Raw genomic sequence first — 19,254 nt, 5'->3', positions numbered from 1 at the left:
TTTCATTGAAAAAAACAATCGACCGTGTTAAAATTGTGTTGAAATGCATTAACGTACGCTATTCGTGCGTTAAAATCTGTTAACAGACGCTATTAGTGCGATAGAATTAATCAACAGACGCTGTTGGGGAGTTAAAATCTATTGACATGCGCTATTACTGTATTAAAATATACTAACAGACGCTAGGAGTATGTTAAATTAGTATGCATTAGAATTAATATCATGCTCTAATAGTATGTTGAAATATATTAACAGACGCTAGGAGTAGGTTAAAATATATTAACAGACACTAGAAATATGTTAAAATATATTAACAGACACTATTAGTATGTTAAAATATATTAACAGAAGCTAGGAGTATGTTGAAATATATTAACAGACACTAGAAATATGTTAAACTATATTAACAGACACTATTAGTATGTTAAAATATATTAACAGACGCTAGGAATATGTTAAAATATATTAAGAGACACTATTAGTGTGTTAAAATATATTAGCTGGCGCTAGGAATATGTTGAAATATATTAACAGACTATAAGTATGCTAAAATATATTAACAGACTATTAATGTGTTAAAATGTATTAACAGACGCTATTACTGTGTTAAAATCTATTAACATGCTAGGGGAATGCTAAGATATATTAACAGCCGCTAGGAGTATGTTAAAATATATTGACAGATACTAGGATTATGTTAAAATATATTAACAGAGATTAGGAGCATGTTAATATATATCAACAGGAGTTATTAGTATGCGTTAAATTCAAAACAGCTTTGAATTCTTATGCAAAAGTCAATTCAAAAGATCTTTGATTATTTATGCAAAAAATTCAAAATCAATTTTTTTAGCTCTTATGCTGAAATAAAATCCAAATTTATTTTTGTATCCTATTACAGAAAGTATTCAAAACTATTTTGAAATCTTATGCTGATTTAAAATTCAAAACACTTTTGAATATTTATGCAAAAAAAATTCAAAAATATTTTTAACTCTTCTGCTGAACTAAAAATCCAAAATTATTTTTTTACTCTATTGTAAAAAGTATTCAAAACAATTTTGAATTCTTGTGCTGATGTAAAATTTGAAACACTTTTGAATAGTTATGCAAAAAAAATTCAAAACAAAATTTAACTCGTATGCTGAAATAAAATCCAAAATTACTTTTTTTATTCTGTTGCACAAAATATTCAAAACAAATTTGAATAATTATGCAAAAGAAATTCAAAACGCTTTTGAATATTTATGCAAAAAAAAATCCAAAATTTGTTTTAACTTAAGCTGAAATAATTTTTTTTATTCTAAAATTTTTTTGCACAAATTATTCAAAATAATTTTGAATTCTTATGCAGTAGCCAATTCAAAACACTTTTGAATATTTATGCCCAAAAAATTCAACACACTTTTGAAAATCTAAGCAAAAAAAAATTCAAAATATTTTATAACTCATGTTGAAATTAAATCCAAAATATTTTTTTTTTATTTCATTACAGAATATATTCAAAACATTTTTTGAATTTATGTCTCACCAACTCGTTTAATTAATTCTCAATCAAACAGACGAATCACCCATTAGTTTCTACACACAAAAATATATATAATCTGCCTTTTTCCCGGAGGCGAAATCTCCCAAATCTCCGTCTGTGCTTGCATCTCATGAAAACTCATTTACGGGAGATTTATAAGGATTAGTAGCAATCGCCTATTTCCCTGGCGTCGCGTCCAATGAAAGGATATATATATACGTATATATTCGCCTTTGCGTCAATATGATGTCAGCGGTATTGATAAATACGAGAAAAAAAATTGGTCTACGTCGATTTGTGTTGATGTGTTTGTATGTGTATGTATATATGTGTGTGTATATATATATACCTATATATATATATATATATATATATATATATATATATATATATATATATATATATATACATACTATATATATATATATATATATATATATATATATATGTGTGTGTGTGTGTGTGTGTGTGTGTGTGTGTGTGAGCGTATATATACATTATCAATTAACTTTTCAAATATTTTCCATACGAAAATTTTTTCTATTTTAGCTTTTGAATTTTATATTTTCAGTTACAGGATATGAAAGGATATATATATATATATATATATATATATATATATATATATATATATATATAATATTTTATATTGGATCTCACTGCAAAAAAAAATTTTTAAAACCTGCATGTTAAATACACAATAATACACCTCGTATGCATATCACTGTATACCTATATACTCAGTTAGCATCGCGTCCAGGTAAGGTATAACAGAGGTGTAGCTTGGCAAGTGTTTCCAAATGGGTTCGGTTTAATGAAGTACAGGTGTAAAGTGAGGTGAACTAATTAGTATGGGCCATGGGTTGAACACCTGTGCCAATTACCTGTTGGGAATACCAACTGGAAAAAGGTCATTAGCTTCTGTTTTTAATGTTGGTACCTGTACAGGTTGATTTTTATATTTGAGGTTTTTATTAAATGTTTTCAGTCAATTTTCTTTTTTTATTTCTCAGATTTTTCATTTGAGGTTTTCATGTTTTTCATTTTTTTTTTTAAGTTTTCAGTATAATTTTTTTTATCTTCAATTGATATTTTTTTTTTTCAATTGAAATTATTTTATTTTTCAATTGAATTTTTTTTATTTTTCAATTTAAATTTTTATTTTTCAATTCAAATTTTTATTTTTCAATTGAAATGTTTTATATTTTAGTTGAAATTTTGCGTTTTTTCAATTGATTTTTTTTATTTTCAATTGAAATATTTTTTTTCAATTGAAATTTTTATTTCTCAGCTGAAATTTTATTTTTAAATTTAATTTTTTTTATTTTTCAATTGAAATTTTTCATTTTTTAATTGAAATTATTTTATTTTTCAATTGAAATTATTTTCAATTGAAAACTGTACTTTTTAATTGAATTTTAATTTTTCAATTGAAATTATTTTCAATTGAAAACTTTGTACTTTTTAATTGAATTTTAATTTTTCAATTGAAATTTTTATTTTTCAATTGAAATTCTTATTTTTCAATTGAAATTTTTATATTCATTAATTCGAGTTCCTTTTCGATTTCAGTCCTTAATTATTCGATTTTTATTCCTAATATTATTATTTTGATTTTCTATTTTCTTATTTAACCATTTCAAATGTTATCATTTTAATTTTTTACTTTTATTATTTCAGATTTCACATTTGTCTCATTTTAATTATATAATTTCAATTCTTTAAATTTCATAAGTCCAGTTACAGAAGGTGACAGAAAATACAGAAAGAAGAGATAAGATGTCAGTGAAAATAAAGGAGAGAGAGAGAGAGAGAGAGAGAGGGTGGGGGGTGTCCTTCGTATGTCCAGATAATTGATGGATTTCTTTTTAGCAACATAGGCCTTGAGTCACCTAGTTGTACCTTTTAGCCTACGACACACAGCCACAGAGAGAGAGAGAGAGAGAGAGCATCTCTCTCTTTCTCTCTCTCTCTCTCTCTCTCTCTCATAATATATGTCCAAAACAGCCCCTCAACTTATCTAGGCCTATCATCACCCAAAACAAAACAAAAGACACTCGCTCGGACGCTCGCCTCCGTTCCACGAAACCTTCCAATAGAGTGATCCCTTTTTTGGCGCCTTTTTTTTTAAGGAATTTATTTTCGCGTTTTCCTCCTTTCACGTCCCTCCCTCTCCCCCTCCCTCCACCACCTCCCCCTCCTCCTCCAGCGACCCCAATGACCGATCGGATCACCTGAAGGAGGAGGAGGAAGGAGGAAAATAGTCTGTTAATTCCGTCATTCTGTGGGGGAGCCAGACTTACTGACGTTCCTCTCTCTCTCTCTCTCTCTCTCTCTCTCTCTCTCTCTCTCTATGTCCGTAAAGGGAGGGAGGGAGTGAGGGAAGGTATGGGGGAAGGGGGAGGGTCAGGCGTGTTCTCTTGGAGCTGTATCCATGGAGGGAGAGAGAGAGTGAGAGAGACAATTGAGTCTAGTGCTCGCCCGAACCCGCCAACCAGTTGCTTGTGACGTGGAACACGGCGTCCTTGTGTGGAGAGAGAGAGAGAGAGAGAGAGAGAGAGAGAGAGAGAATAATGACAAGAGAAAATCGGATTATATAAGATCAGGGAAGCAACTATATATATATATATTATATACAAATACAGCATTAAAATAAAATAAAAATAAATAAAAAACTGTCCTTTAAATAATGATTCATAGGTTATTTTTATTTTATGGGTACTAATCGTGGTAAAGAATTTACGAAGCTTTTTTTCCTGTTCTGTTGTCATGGTGTGGGATTTGTTGGTTAGTTGTTGTTTGAAATTAAATCAAACATTTGTTTGTGTGTGTGTGTTTTTATGAAGGGATAGTTTAATTGTTTTTTTTATGGATGTTGGTATAAAGTTATCTATAGTCATATATATATATATTATGTATATATATATATATAATATATATATATATATATATATATAATATATATATATTATATATATTACACTATTATATGAGGGAAAATACTTCCTTCTTAAAACAGAAAAAATAAACTCCTTTCCATACAAAAAAATTATGAACTTCCTTCCCACACATATCACAGATAAAAACCTTCCAACACACACACAAATATTCTTTCCCACGCAAAAATTCTTCCCCCACAAAAAAACATTCTTTCCCACACAAAAAAAAACTTCTTTCCCACACGAAAAACAAACATTCTTTCCCACGCAAACTTTCTTTCCCACACACAAAAAACATTTTTTCCCACACACAAAATTCTTTCCCACACAAAAAAAAAAAAACTTAACTTTGGGAACACGAAAAAAACATTCTTTCCCTCCCACGCAAAAAATAATCTTTTCCAAACAAACAAAAAACATTCTTTCCCACACAAAAACATTCTTTCCCACACATAAAAATACTTTCCCACGCAAAATTCTTTCCCACAAAAAACCATTCTTTCCCACACACAAAAAACTTTCTTTCCCACACGAATTTAAAAAAAACCTATCCCACGCAAAAAACATTTCTTTCCCAAACAAAAACAATAAACATTCTTCCACCAAAAAGCATTCTTTCCCACGCAAAAAAAAAAAAACATTATTTCCCACATGCCAAAATTCTTCCCACACACAAAAAAAAAAAAAAAACATTCCCGCACAAAAAAAAAATTCTTTCCACGCCAAAAAAAAAAAAAACATTTTTCCCACACAAAAAAAAACTTCTTTCCCACACGAAAAAACATTCTTTCCCACGCAAAAAACAATCTTTTCCAAACAAAAAAAAACATTCTTTCCCACACAAAAACATTCGTTCCCACACACAAAACATTCTTTCCCACGCAATAAAACATTATTTCCCGCACAAAAAACTTTATTTCCCACAAAAACAACATTCTTTCCCACACACAAATATTCTTTCCCACACAAAAACATTCTTTCCCACCGACAAAAAAATTTCCTACAAAAAACATTCTTTCCCACACAAAAATTCTTCCCCACACATAAAAACATTCTTTCCCACACATAAAAATATTCTTTCCCACGCAATAAAACATTATTTCCCACACAAAAAACTTTCTTTCCCACAAAAACAACATTCTTTCCCACACACAAATATTCTTTCCCACACAAAACATTCTTTCCCACGAAAAAAAAAACATTCTTTCCCACACACAAATATTCTTTCCCACACAAAACATTCTTTCCCACGCAAAAAAAACATTCTTTCCCACCGACAAAAAAAATTCCTACAAAAAACATTCTTTCCCACACAAAAATTCTTTCCCACACATAAAAACATTCTTTTCCAAGCAAAAAACATTCTTTTCCACACAAAAAACTTTCTTTCTCACAAAAAACATTCTTTCCCACACACAAATTCTCTCCCACACATAAAAACATTCTTTCCATCGCTTGCTTCCCACAAAAAAAACATTCTTTCCCACATAAAAACATTCTTTCCCATACAAAAAAAACTTTTCTCACAAAAAAACATTCTTTCCCACACACAAAAATTCGTTCCCACACATAAAAACATTCTTTTTCCACGCAAAAAATTCTTTCTCACACAAAAAATATTCTTTCCCACCCGAAAAAACATTCTTTCCCACACAAAAAATTCTTTCCCACACGAAAAAAAACATTCTTTCCCACGCAAAAAACATTCTTTCCCACACAAAAAAACTTCCTTCCCACTAAAAAAAAAACTTCCCCAACAACATTAAAAACTTACTTCCCACAAAAAGAAAAGGTTCTCTTCCCACACAAAAAGCCTCACACAAAAAAACTCCCTTCCTAAAATAAACCATTTAAAAGAAATCCATTTCCAAAAAGAAAACCACACACCTAAAAAATAAAATTGCACTGGCGAAAAACCCACACCCCCCGACTTTACACTGCCAATCTCGTCCCTTTTCGACCCTAGCCTCCCCCCAAAAAATTATATATATTTTTAAAAATTAAATAAAAAATAAAAAAACACCCAAGGGTTCCTTCCCCAGGCGAACACCACGGGGCCACCATCCCCCAGGGTAAAGGTCACAGTCTACTACGAGAGCCTCTGCCCCACTAGCAGGAGCTTTTTCGTCAACCAGCTCTACCCCACTTGGCGGATCCTGTCCGAGATTATGGAGGTCGATCTGAACGCCTATGGAAAGGCTAGGGTGAGTTTTTTATCTCTTTTTTGGCATCATCTCTCTCTCTCTCTCTCTCTCTACAAATCTAATACACCATCTCACCTCCCTCTCTCTCGAAAAAAAACACGCAGGAAACCCCCACGGAGACGGGCCAAATCGACGACTTCCGGTGCCAGTGCCAACACGGGCCTGGGAGTGCCAGGGTAACAAGCTCCTCACCTGCGCCCGGAAGTACCTACCTGACGAAGATGACGTCGTGGACTTCTCCCACTGCGTCATGGACGAGTCCACTGGCCTAGCGGCAGGACCCACTGTAAGCATTTATTATTATTTATTATTATTATTATTATTATTATTATTATTATTATTATTATTATTATTATCATGAATTCTCTTGATTATTATACGCGAGGTTGGAGGCACGAACCACTGTAAGAAAAAAATTTTTTTTTGAAGGATTATTTATTTGGATTATTTTTTTCCGATTATTTCGATTATGTTGAATTATCTTTATTAATTAGGCGGGGTTGGGGCAGAACCCACTGTAAGAAAAATTTCTTTCTTTCTGAGGGATTATTTGTTTTCATTATATTTTGGGATTATTTCGATTATAATAAATTTTCTTGATTTATTTTTTTAGGGATTATTTCGATTATCATGAATTATCTTTATTAATTTGAGGAACAGGACCCACTGTAAGCGTTTTTTTAGGGATTATTTTTTGGATTATTATTTTCAATTATTTCGATTATCTTGAATCATCTTTATTACGAAAGCGGGGTTGAGGGACAGGACCCACTGTAAGAATATTATCTTTTTTGAGGGATTATTTTTTATTATTATTTTTTTGGATTATTTCGATTATCTTGAATTATCTATTATCTTGATTATTATACGCGGGCCTGATGGCAGGTTTTTTGCTTTGGGGATTATTTTTTTTCGATTATCTGGAATTATACCTCTTAATAAATTATCGGGAATAATTTGGATTATTATTATTATTATTATTATTATTATTATTATTATTATTGGGTCCTTCCCCAGTGCGCAGATCGCCTCGGAGTCGACTACACCGCCTTAGAATCCTGCGTTCAGTCCCACGAGGGTGATAGACTACTGCACGAAGTTGGCATTAAACAATCGGCATTGCTTCCGCCCCTCAATTACGTGCCCTGGATTCTAATCGATGACGTAAGTTCTTTTTTATTCATTTATTTTCTATCTTAATTTTGATTTTTTTTAGATGTTTGATTTTTGTTAGGTTGAACTTTTTTATGTAATGCCTAATGTTTTGTTTTTGATTGGTTGATTCCATGTAATGTTCCTCATTTGTATTTTATTTTTGTTTTAATTTTAATTTTTCTAAATGTTTGATTTTTGATTGGTTGAACTTTTTTACGTAATGCTTAATGTTTCGCTTTTTGTTCGGCTGATTTTCTTGTAATGTTTCTCATTTGTATTGGTTGGTTTTTTGTAATGTTTCATTTTTTTATTGGTTGGTTTTTTGTAATGTGTGATTTATTTTATTGGTTGATTTTTTGTAATGTTTCATTTTTTTATTGGTTGAATTTTTGTCATGTTTCATTTTTTATTGGTTGATTTATTGTAATGTTTCATTTTTTATTGGTTGATTTATTGTAGTGTTTCATTTTTTCATTGGTTAAACTTTTTGCAATGTTGAATGTTTCATTTTTTATTGGTTGAAATTTTTTGTAATGTTTAATGTTACATATTGTATTGGTTGATTTTTTGTAATGTTTTAAATTTTATTTTGGCTTGGTTGATTTTTTAATGCTTAATATTCTATTTCTGAGTGGCTGATTTTTTTTAATGCTTAAAATTTCATTTTAGATGTTTTGATTTTCTGTAATGTTTACTATTTTATTTTGGAGTGGTTGATTTTTTGTAATGTTTAATATTCTTTTTTGATTGGAAAAATTTTCCTCATGTTCAGTTTTTGATTAGTTGATCTATTGTAGTTTTCATTTCGTGATTGGTTGATTTTTTTATTGTTAAATTTATTTTGCTTAATTTTTTGTCATGTGCCATTTTAATTTTGGAAACTGAGTAAGAATTCTTTTTTCTTTTTCTTTTTTTTTGCATTTTAGACTAATTACAAAAACCCTTCTGTTTATTGCCTTTGCCGAATAATTTATTTAAAAAAAAAATCTTTAGCATCGATAACCCTAAGTAATTGCGACGCCAGATAGAACGCCAATCCGTCTCTCAACCAATCAATTGATTCTCCTAACGCAGGTGTATACGTCAAGCCTTAGCTCCGAGAGCGAGAGGAACTTAAAGGGCGTCGTCTGCAACGCCTACCAAGGGCCTTCCCCTGCAGGATGTCCCTAAGAATTCCCTGCTTCTACCCTGCAAGATGTCCCTAGGGATTCTCTGCTTCTACCTGCAAATATGGCCCTAGGATTCTCTGCTTCTTAACCCTGCGCGATGGCTCCTAGGAATTCTCTGCTTCTACCCCTGAAAGATGGCCCTAGGATTCTCTGCTTCTACCCTGCACGATGGCCCTAGGGATTCTCCTGCTTCTAACCCTGGCAGATGGCCCTAGGGATCCTGCTTCTACCCTGCAAGATGGCCCTAGGGATTCTCTGCTTCTACCCTGCAATATGGCCCTAGGGATTCTCTGCTTCTACCCTGCAATATGGCCCTAGGGATTCTCTGCTTCTACCCTGCAATATGGCCCTATGGGATTCTTCAATCAATGCTTCTTCTTCTACCCTGCAATATGGCCCTAGGGATTCTCTGCTTCTACCCTGCAAGATGGCCCTAGGGATTCTCTGCTTCTACCCAGCAGGATGTCCTTAGCAATTTTCTCTTTTAATCTCTAAGAAGAATCAAAATAAATCAGCTTTAACATTCCAATTCATTGATATTTTGTCAATATATCTATTTTTGGAAATGCATTCAGGATACATTTATTTCTTTAATTTGAATTTCTGCTTTCATTGATGATTTCTCAATAATGTTTCTTTTTGGAAATGGATTCTCGATATATCTATTGTTTATGTTTATTTTTTGGATTGGAAATTATATTATGGATGTATGATGTTTGGGTCACCAGAGGTTGGGGGTCATAAAATAAAAATGATGAGAAAAATTTTTTAATTCTATTGTAACCTATTTTTTTAAAAAATATATATATAAATTACATTTTCATTCATTAATTAATGTATCTATTTATTTACTTTCCTACTTATTTCCTTAATTATTTTTTATTCGTCTATCTACCTATTTAGTTTGTTTGCAAAATATCACGAGAATCTAATTTTTATATATTTTTTTTATTTTCAGATGAGCCCAGAAGACAACTGGTAAGTGTTACAATGAAACGAAAAGTATCTTTTATCGAGAAATTTTGTAAGTTGCACTTTACACTTCTACTTAATAATAATTCACTTATTATCTCGAATACTTATTTGGACCAATATTTTCATAAATGATGAAATGTCAGCTTTTTTGTGTCTGAAAATAATAATTTTTTTGGTGAATCTGTAAGAATAAAACGATATACATATATATATATATAATATATATAGATATATATATATATCATCTTCCCTTTTTGTGTGCATAAAATAATTTTCTGGTGGTACTTCATGAGATGAAAAATATTTTATATTTATTCTATTTTTGTGTACATAAAATTATTTTTGTAGTAATTACTTCCTAAGAATAAAATTCTATTATATTTTTTTCTTGGAAATCAAATGTCAGGAAAAAGACAGTTTTGTGTAATTTAACTAAAGGGTCTTTTATTGGCTTAGAAAAATACTGAAATGTACAAAAAAGAAGAGAACAATTGAGTTCCCATCTTAAATTGGCCCCAAGTCGCCATTCAATCTAAAGAATATAAATATAATTCACCCCCAAGAGAGCTTGATAACAATATCCTAAAGCTTTTGTGCCATTGGTTGCAGTAGTTCGTCTTGTTGGTGTTGTGGTATTGGTTCTCATTCATTTTTTGCACAGCCCTTCAAAGTTGACCTCTGTTGGAAATACAGTATTGGTTCTCATTCTCATTATTCAGTTGCAACACCTTCAACTTGGACTTCTATTGGAAATACAGTATTGGTTCTAATTAAGGCGTTGTAACACCCTTCAAATTTAGCCTCTTTTGGAAATACAGTATTGTTTTTCATTGCAAATTTGCCTCTGTTAGTATCGCAGTATTATTCTCATTGCTGAGTTGCGACAGCCCTAGAATATGCCTCTATTGGAAATATTGTATTGATTCTCATTACTTTGTCGCAGCGCCCTTCAAATTTGCCTCTGTATTACATTATTGTTTCTCGTTACTTGGTCGCAACGCCCCTGAAATATGCCTCTGTTGGAAATACAGTACTGTTTCTCATTACTTGGTCACAACACCCTTTAAATCACCCTCTTGGCATCGCAGTATTGAATCTCATCACTTAGTCGCAACGCCCTTCAGATTAGGCCTCTCCGGGTCGAAGACAACATGGGGCACCGGTGCGTAGTAGCGTTGGGCATCGACCTTTGAGAACCCGGCCCTCTCGATGTTGGGCAGAGGGTCACGGTCTAGCTGGCACCCGTCGAAGACAAAAGGCCAAATGGGTATGTAGTGGGTGAAGATGTGCTGAAGTTTCCTCCTGAAGGAGTGGTTCTCGAGGTCGAATTCTGTGATGTGTTCCATGAAGTAGAATTTGCCTCCCTGGAATGAAAGCAGAGAGAATTTGGTCAGTGGGGAGTCCTGGAATGAAACGAGAAAGGTTGGTCAATGAAATATCCTGGAATGAAATGAGAAAGGTTTCTCAATGAGGAGTCCTGGAATGAAAGAATAGAGGTTGGTCAGTGAGGAGTCTTGGAAGGAAATGAGAGAGGTTTGTCAATGAGGAGTCCTGGAATGAAACGAAAAGGTTGGACAATGGGGAGTCCTGGAATAAAAGGAGAGAGGTTTGTCAATGAGGAGTCCTGGAATGAAACGAGAAAGGTTGGACAATGGGGAGTCCTGGAATAAAAGGAGAGAGGTTTGTCAATGAGGAGTCCTGGAATGAAACGAGAAAGGTTGGACAATGGGGAGTCCTGGAATGAAAGGAGAGAGGTTTGTCAATGAGGAGTCCTAGAATGAAATGAGAGAGAGGTTGGTCAGTGAGGAATCCTGGAATGAAATGAGAGAGGTTGATAATGAGAGAGAGGTTGGTCAATGAAATATCCTGGAATGAAATGAGAGAGGTTTGTCAATGAGGAGTCCAAGAATGAAATGAGAGAGGTTGTTAACTGAGATATCCTGGAATGACATGAGAGAGAGGTTGATCAATGAGGAGTCCTGGAATGAAATGAGAGAGGTTGATAATTGAGAAGTCCTGAAATGAAATGAGACAGGTTGGACAATGAGGAGTCCTGGAAAGAACTGAGAGAGAGGTTGGGCAATGAGAATTGAAGAATTGGCCTCCCTGGAATAATATGACAAGATAATCCCACATATGAGAGTCGACTGCTCTGTATACATAAAAGAGGGTTTGAAACTTCGAGGGCTGACTGTACACATACATGCATAAATTAATGGAATTATACACCAAATACATAAATACGAGTAATAAGTTTAGATTTAATTACTGCCTTATGTAAATGGATACTTAACTCACCTGTGTTTGACTTATTTACATATCATCATTACTAACTACCTGCGTAGGTTAATGCTGTGCATGTACAAAGGACGTGTGTCTTTTTGAACAGACAAATTTGATTGTCTTTAGAACATTTAATCAAGAAATAGAATGGTACGAATTTATGTCAAACGAGATTTTAAAACTCTTGAGTTTACTGACAGAGCACTTCGTATATAATGAAGTATTGCAAGGGTGCCATCAGAGAGAGAGAGAGAGAGAGAGAGAGAGAGAGAGAGAGAGAGAGAGAGAGAGAATTTATATGACGTTATATATACGTGACATAAAACATATACAGACGTGACGTGACAACATGTGAACAGGACCCGGGCGAACGTACACATTCAAATCATGGTCATTCACGGGTTGCATTATGTAATCTTTGAACTTTGTAACCTGCTTGTGTGTGATAGAGAGAGAGAGAGAGAGGGGGGGTAAGGGGTAGGGGTTGGACCAATAATTCCCAAAACCTGCCATCCGTCTCATCATGATATTTCATCTTAGAAACAGTAACCCGGTTATGACACCGCGAGAATTCAGAGTGAAGATAGGAGTGCCACTGATTAGGAAAATTTGGAGTAGTTTTGTTTTATCTGTAAAATCAATTTGTGATAAGAGAGGGATCTTAGTATAAATGTGTCCAAGTTTGGTATACACAGAGTATATATGCATATGTATACATATATACATACATACACATAACTATACGTGACTATACTACTGCATGGCACCAAAATACCCCCAAAAAATGTGTATGCATACTCACAGGAGCTAGTACACGCTTCACCTCGCTCAGGATTTTGTCGACGTCCCTCGCCGTACACAGCACGAGCGTCATAACCACTACATCTACCGAGTTGTCCGGTACCACGCTCATGTCCTCGCCTGTCGATGGATCGTGTTTAAGAATTAGAAAGAAGAGGATGATAACTGTGTGAATTTCAAAGCAATGAGCCCATGTAGTCTCGTCCATATGATTAGGATGCATCTTCCGAATATATAATAATAATAATAATAATAATAATAATAATAATAATAATAATAATAATAATAATAATAATCTCTTCTCTACCTGTCATGCTATGCAATTTACCTGTGGCAATGTGGAACTCCTGAGGGTGGATGTGAGAGAATTTCTTGATGTTTGAGTAATAATAATCTTTGTAGTGAGGATTTGGGTCGACCACGACCAGATGACAGCCCTCGGGGTAGAAGGCGAAGTTGACACCTGGAAATTAAGGGTTTTTGGTTTGAGATTGAGAAGGTATTTAAGTGTGAGCCAATTTTTTTAATCTATTTGCTTGTTCGTAATATCATCTGTGGATATTTATGGCTGTAAGTATATATTTTAAGAGATAGATGATTTTGACTTATATGGTTGGAATATAGACCAAGATGGCCTGTTGCAGCTCTCACCCTCAGGTACAAGTACCTGTACCTACCTACCTGTACCTGCTGCTTGTACCAGGTCCAGATACAGGTCCCCTTTATTCACCTGTACCAGGTCTGATCTCCAGTATCCTGATTGGTACGAGTACCTGTGGCTATCTGCCTGTACCAGGTCCAGATACAGGTACCTACCCTTTTCTCACCTGTACCAGGTCCGATCTCCAGTATCCTGATTGGTACAAGTACCTTGTAGCTATCTGCTTGTACCAGGTCAAGACACAGTACCCTTTACTCACCTGTAACAGGTCCGATCTCCAGTATCCTGATGGGTACGAGTATCTGTAGCTACCTGCTTGTACCAGGTCCAGACACAGGTACCCGTCACTCACCTGTAACAGGTCCGGTCTCCAGTATCCTGATGGGTACAAGTACCTTGTAGCTACCTGCTTGTACCAGGTCAAGACACAGTACTCTTTACTAACCTGTAACAGGTCCGATCTCCAGTATCCTGATGGGTACAAGTACCTTGTAGCTATCTGCTTGTACCAGGTCCAGACACAGGTACCCTTTACTCACCTGTACCAGGTCCGATCTCCAGTATCCTGATTGGTACGAGTACCTGTGGCTATCTGCTTGTACCAGATCCAGATACAGGTCCCCTTAACTCACCTGTACCAGGTCCGACCTCCAGTATTCTGATGGCATTCTTCTTGCGCAGGTCGGCGTCGGTGGAGACAACATTCGACAGGCTTTCGAAGAAGGCCTTTTTCACCAGGTCCAATTCGACGAAGACTCCCCGGGTACACAGATGCATGACGTAGGCACACCATCTGTAATTTAACAGGTCAAAGAGAATGAGTGATGACCTGTGATTGACAGATCATGGAATGATTGATGACCTGTGATTGACAGGTCAAAGATTGATTGATGACGTGTGATTTACAGGTCAGAAAATGAATGATGACCTGTGGCTTACAGGTCAAAGAATAAGTTGATGACCTGTGGCTTACAGGTCAAAGAATAAGTTGATGACCTGTGGCTTACAGGTCAAAGAATGAGTGATGCAGAAAATGAGTGATGACCTGTGACTTACAGGTCAAAGAATGAGTGATGCAGAAAATGAGTGATGACCTGTGGCTTACAGGTCAAAGAATGAGTAATGATCCGTAACCTGTAATTTACAGGTTACAGAGAATGATGATGACCTGCAAGTTACAGGTCAGAGAATGAGTGATGACCATTTTGTTCAATTTTATTCCGATAAATAAAATACTTTTCTTTATTTTGATAATTTTTTATCACTTTTTTATTTTTTTATAAATTCTTTTTGGGGAATTCTTTTTTTTTACAGAGAGAGAGAGAGAGAGAGAGAGAGAGAGAGAGAGAGAGAGAGAATGTCTCATCTTGGATACCTGAAGATAAGATACGATCTAGATTAATGTTGTCTAAACCACCCCTCCCCTCTCCCTCTCTCTCTCTCTCTCTCTCTCTCTCTCTCTCTCTCTGATCCTTTCGAGTTATGTTTGTGTCAATACATTTAGCGCCATTAAATTGTAAAATTTATACGTTTGTAAACATAACTGACCTGGCCAGGTGTTTGTGTATGTATGTGCGTGTGTGTGTTTGTTTGTTCGTATGTGTAATAGCTCACTAAATGCGCGCCCGCATGAGAGTTAGCTTTTTTTGGGGGGGTGGGGCCAAATTTTGGTGAATATTATCAATTATAGTTATATTATTCATTTTTATTCATTTTGTCAAGACCTGGCAATTGTATAGTTATATAGATGAAATATCTATATAGCAACTATACAACTATATTGAAGAATCTATAGTCACAGAAGGAACTTTAGTAGATAAACTAAGCTTAGACAGCATTGAGAGAGAGAGAGAGAGAGAGAGAGAGAGAGAGAGGTAAGCATTCGTCACGTAGTTGTTTTGACAGGTGTTCCTGCCTGTTTTCTCTCTCTCTCTCTCTCTCTCTCTCTCTCTCTCTCTCATATATATATATATATATATATATATATATATATATATATATATATATATATATATATATATATGTGTGTGTGTGTGTGTGTGTGTGTGTGTGTGTGTGTGTGTGTGTAAATTAAAATAATATATCTTGTTTTAGTATTAATCAAAAACATAGTAATATCAATACAAATATTTTATACTTATAAAAAAATAATTCCATCTTAATATTAGTAAAAAATCGATTAAGAAGTTTAATTAATCTAAATAAAAATAATTTAAAGATAAAGATACATTTTAATATTGATAATAAACTTGACAGTTTTGATGATAAAAATGTCATTTTACTCTAATAAAATAAAATAAAAACTTGATAGTTTTAATGATTAAAAATATTTTATTTTAATAAAAAAAGAATTGTAACTAAATTTTCCAGTCCCATATCACAAACAAACATACCTGTCTTTAGTGGCCACAACGATCTTCTTAATAATCCAGTAGATCAAGAACACGTACAAGAAAGTGTTGGCATGATCAAGTAACCACGAAAACAAAGTGACAGATTTCTGTCCAATTTCTTCTTCTTCTTCTTCGGCGAAGAGAGACTCCACTTCGTCACTTAGTACGATGTCCGCGTCTTCATTCGGGGAGGAAGCCATTGCAAATGTTTACCTTGTTATATCACGCTTTTTGTTGTGGTTTTAGCTTGTAATTCTAACGTTCTATAATTCCCTGACACCCGTAACGTCTTTAACCGACCGTTGGCAGACTCGGGACGTTACTACAGTGCCGTGTTGTCAGTTGGCGAGGGCCAAAGTTGTGCTTCCATCTGTTGGCAGAATGTGGAACTACATTATACATCTGGCACCCCGAAGACCACTTGCGCCTTACATTCATGAGATTTGTCCGACTATTTAAACGTCGTCTTCGTTGTTTTTAAGAGGTTATGCGTCAGTCCCGACGCTCCAAATGCATTAATTAAAGTTTTAGCAATGCATTCGTGCAGTTAGAACCACATCACCGTGTCTAAATTACGATTTATTTGAGCTCGTTTACGAACAGCTTTTTGTAAACAAAGAGATTCCGTTAAACGCAGTTTATTACTGCGTCAGAATACAACGCCGGAATTGACGTTAATTTTCGTGATTGACTCAATAACGGCTGACGTTTTAATCATTTTGATTCCGTCAATTGTGGCAGCAATGCCACCGATGGTAATGAGCAATGCCAAGATATTCTTAAGGCAATATTCATAGCAACTGTAGTATTAGTAAGTTCTGTCACCTTTAGACCGTTCAGCATCTTGATAGATGAAGATGGTTCTTCAAGTTATCTAGTTACTATCTAGGTATTTATTCTAGCTATCGGTTCTTTAGTTATCTAGTTGTCTAGATATTCTATTTATTGGTTCTCCAGTTATCTATACAAGCATTACGCTACGAATGTCCTCTCATATCCAATTTGTGCTACTTCGGAAATAACATTTTCATCTTAACCGAAGGCCGTGGTGGGGGTTGGGGGTGTGAGGAGCACTTGGACACGTACCACTAGCCCCACTCCCCCACTCCCCGCCCCCCCCCAAATCGAGGTGAAAGGTCAAAGTTACAGAGCAGAATATGTATAAATAAAATTATATACTTGACCACATCATAGGCTTATCCTCTCGTACACACAAAATACACTATACGAACAGTGATGACTTCACAAATAATTAAGAAAAAACCAAAATTATGAGAAATTCATCCACTTTTTTCTAAGCAGTATTACCACGCTCGACTATTTCACAAAAACTGTTTTGTATACGTCAAGGGATAAGACACACGTGTAAAAAAAGCAAGAATCTTGGTAAAGTGTATATCTGCTGCGTCTGAAGATAACGGTCGATGTTCTCAGAAATGCCAACAAAAAAAAATCGATGTTTTTATATGGGGTTTTCCTTACCTGTGAGAACCTATACCTAAGAGTGACACTTGAATGAATTATGTAAACAAAAATAGTTTCAGTAAACGAAATCTTTAGCTACTTTGTGTCTGCCAGCACAGACTCTTACCATGGAATGGTGTGAGGCACGAGAGAACTCGTGTGGCCCTATGAACTAGGCCTACCAAGCGAGGAATAATAGGCCTACCTGAAGACTGACACCTGGTTGTTTTATGCAAAAAAAAAAAAAATTAACTTCAGTAGCCGAAACCTTTGCATAAAGGAGCTGGGGGTGTTTGAGGTACATCAGACCTCATGTGAACCTCTGGACTAGGCCTCCCCAATGAGGAATAGGCCTACCTGGTTGCTTTAAGTCCAACCAATACATTGGTTTGGACAATGTTGGCTCTATACCAGTACACCACACCCTTACCAATAAGAGGTATACAGTGTTTCAGAGCACACCAGCTCTCACGTGGACTTCTGGACTAGGCCTATACCAACCGATGAATAGGCCTAAGGCCCACTCCTAGAATTCTCGTAGGACACAATGGGACCTTAACATGTGAAACGTAAGGAAAAGATTAAAAAAATAGATTTCGTTATCTAAATATGAAAGACTCGGCCTGATTTCGTCATATGGCCAAGTATATCTCTGTAGAGAATTTATGTTACGATGGCAAATTACTACTCGACGATGTAATTTTGACAGATTTATATATAAATACACTTGGTTGAAACTTGTATGGTTAACGTGTCAACATATCTAATCTGGTTCTGAGATGGACTCAAAATATTGACGTAGGTGGGATGGTCAGTATTAACAGCTGAAATCGATCGCCTCTACACATAACCACCCAATCTGTCCAATTAGAGAAAGAGAGAGTTTCTAGGGTAATCTACATCATTTAAATTACGTAAGTATTATCCCTTAATTGACAAAATAAAATAAAAACTTGTACTTCTTCAGTAACAAAATATAAAAAAAAATCTTTTTGACTTTAAAATTATATAGGAAACTTTACGATTAAGTTCCTATCAAAATAACAATGTGAAATTCTTCGAAGATATTATTTTCCTGAAGTAATTACTGACACAATGTAGGTCGTAAAAAGTATGTATGTATCTTGTATGGCCATTGCAAATGTGTGTATACATACACTCATACATACACACCTTGTATGACCAAAAGCCATTTTAGTTGGCAAGGAAAAATACGACAGCTTTTTGTATGTCAATGTATGTATATATATATATATATATATATATATATATATATATATATATATATATATATATATATATATAACAACCTTCAGTGTGTGTGTGTGAATGTATGTGTATATATACGTACATACATACATACACCGCCCTGTATAACCTTTGTGTGTGATTACAAACACCCTAATTTTAACCAGGACCGTTTAGTAGTCCAGCACGCTCGCTCCAACATTTTTTCTCTTACTTTTATCAATTTTCTTTTTCGGCAACAGTGACTTGCAATAAAAAGAAAAATTGAAAGAAAAAAAAACGAAGAGCTGAATCCATTCTTTTTCCTGAATGTTTTTTTTTTTGGTCAGTTTGTTTACATTTTTTTATTTATTATAATTTTTTTTGTTTTCATGTTTCTAACTGGAAATGTTGATCGACGCAATCGTGTGGTCATGCTTGATTTCTTGCGTGTG

The 19,254-nt window shown here is 34.5% G+C and overlaps 1 protein-coding gene across 1 annotated transcript; it reads right to left on the bottom strand.

Annotated features, from left to right (window-relative positions):
• Positions 1-10,387: 10,387 nt before the first annotated feature.
• On the bottom strand, positions 10,388-16,453 carry LOC135207836 (thiol S-methyltransferase TMT1A-like). Its single transcript, XM_064239693.1, has 5 exons — positions 16,109-16,453; positions 14,348-14,508; positions 13,383-13,517; positions 13,056-13,174; positions 10,388-11,334 (listed from the first exon to the last, which is right to left on the bottom strand). The coding sequence occupies exons 1-5, from the start codon at positions 16,306-16,308 to the stop codon at positions 11,071-11,073; spliced, it is 879 nt and encodes a 292-aa protein (XP_064095763.1). The 5' UTR covers positions 16,309-16,453; the 3' UTR covers positions 10,388-11,070.
• Between the last annotated feature and the right edge of the window lie 2,801 nt (positions 16,454-19,254).

This window comes from Macrobrachium nipponense, chromosome 34, assembly GCF_015104395.2.
Source record: "Macrobrachium nipponense isolate FS-2020 chromosome 34, ASM1510439v2, whole genome shotgun sequence".
In the NCBI taxonomy this organism is placed as follows: Eukaryota; Metazoa; Arthropoda; class Malacostraca; order Decapoda; family Palaemonidae; genus Macrobrachium; species Macrobrachium nipponense.
The sequence above is the reverse complement of the archived record's forward strand: the minus strand, read 5'-3'. Positions and strand labels throughout refer to the sequence as shown.

Bases quoted from the DNA above. Each gene is read 5' to 3' on its own strand.
- LOC135207836 (XM_064239693.1), bottom strand. From the start codon at position 16,308: ATGGCTTCCTCCCCGAATGAAGACGCGGACATCGTACTAAGTGACGAA. The intron at 13,518-14,347 runs GTGAGTTAAGGG...CTTAATTTCCAG, and splicing joins GGAGGTCGGACCTGGTACAG to GTGTCAACTTCGCCTTCTAC. The intron at 13,175-13,382 runs GTAAATTGCATA...ATCCATCGACAG, and splicing joins GGAGTTCCACATTGCCACAG to GCGAGGACATGAGCGTGGTA.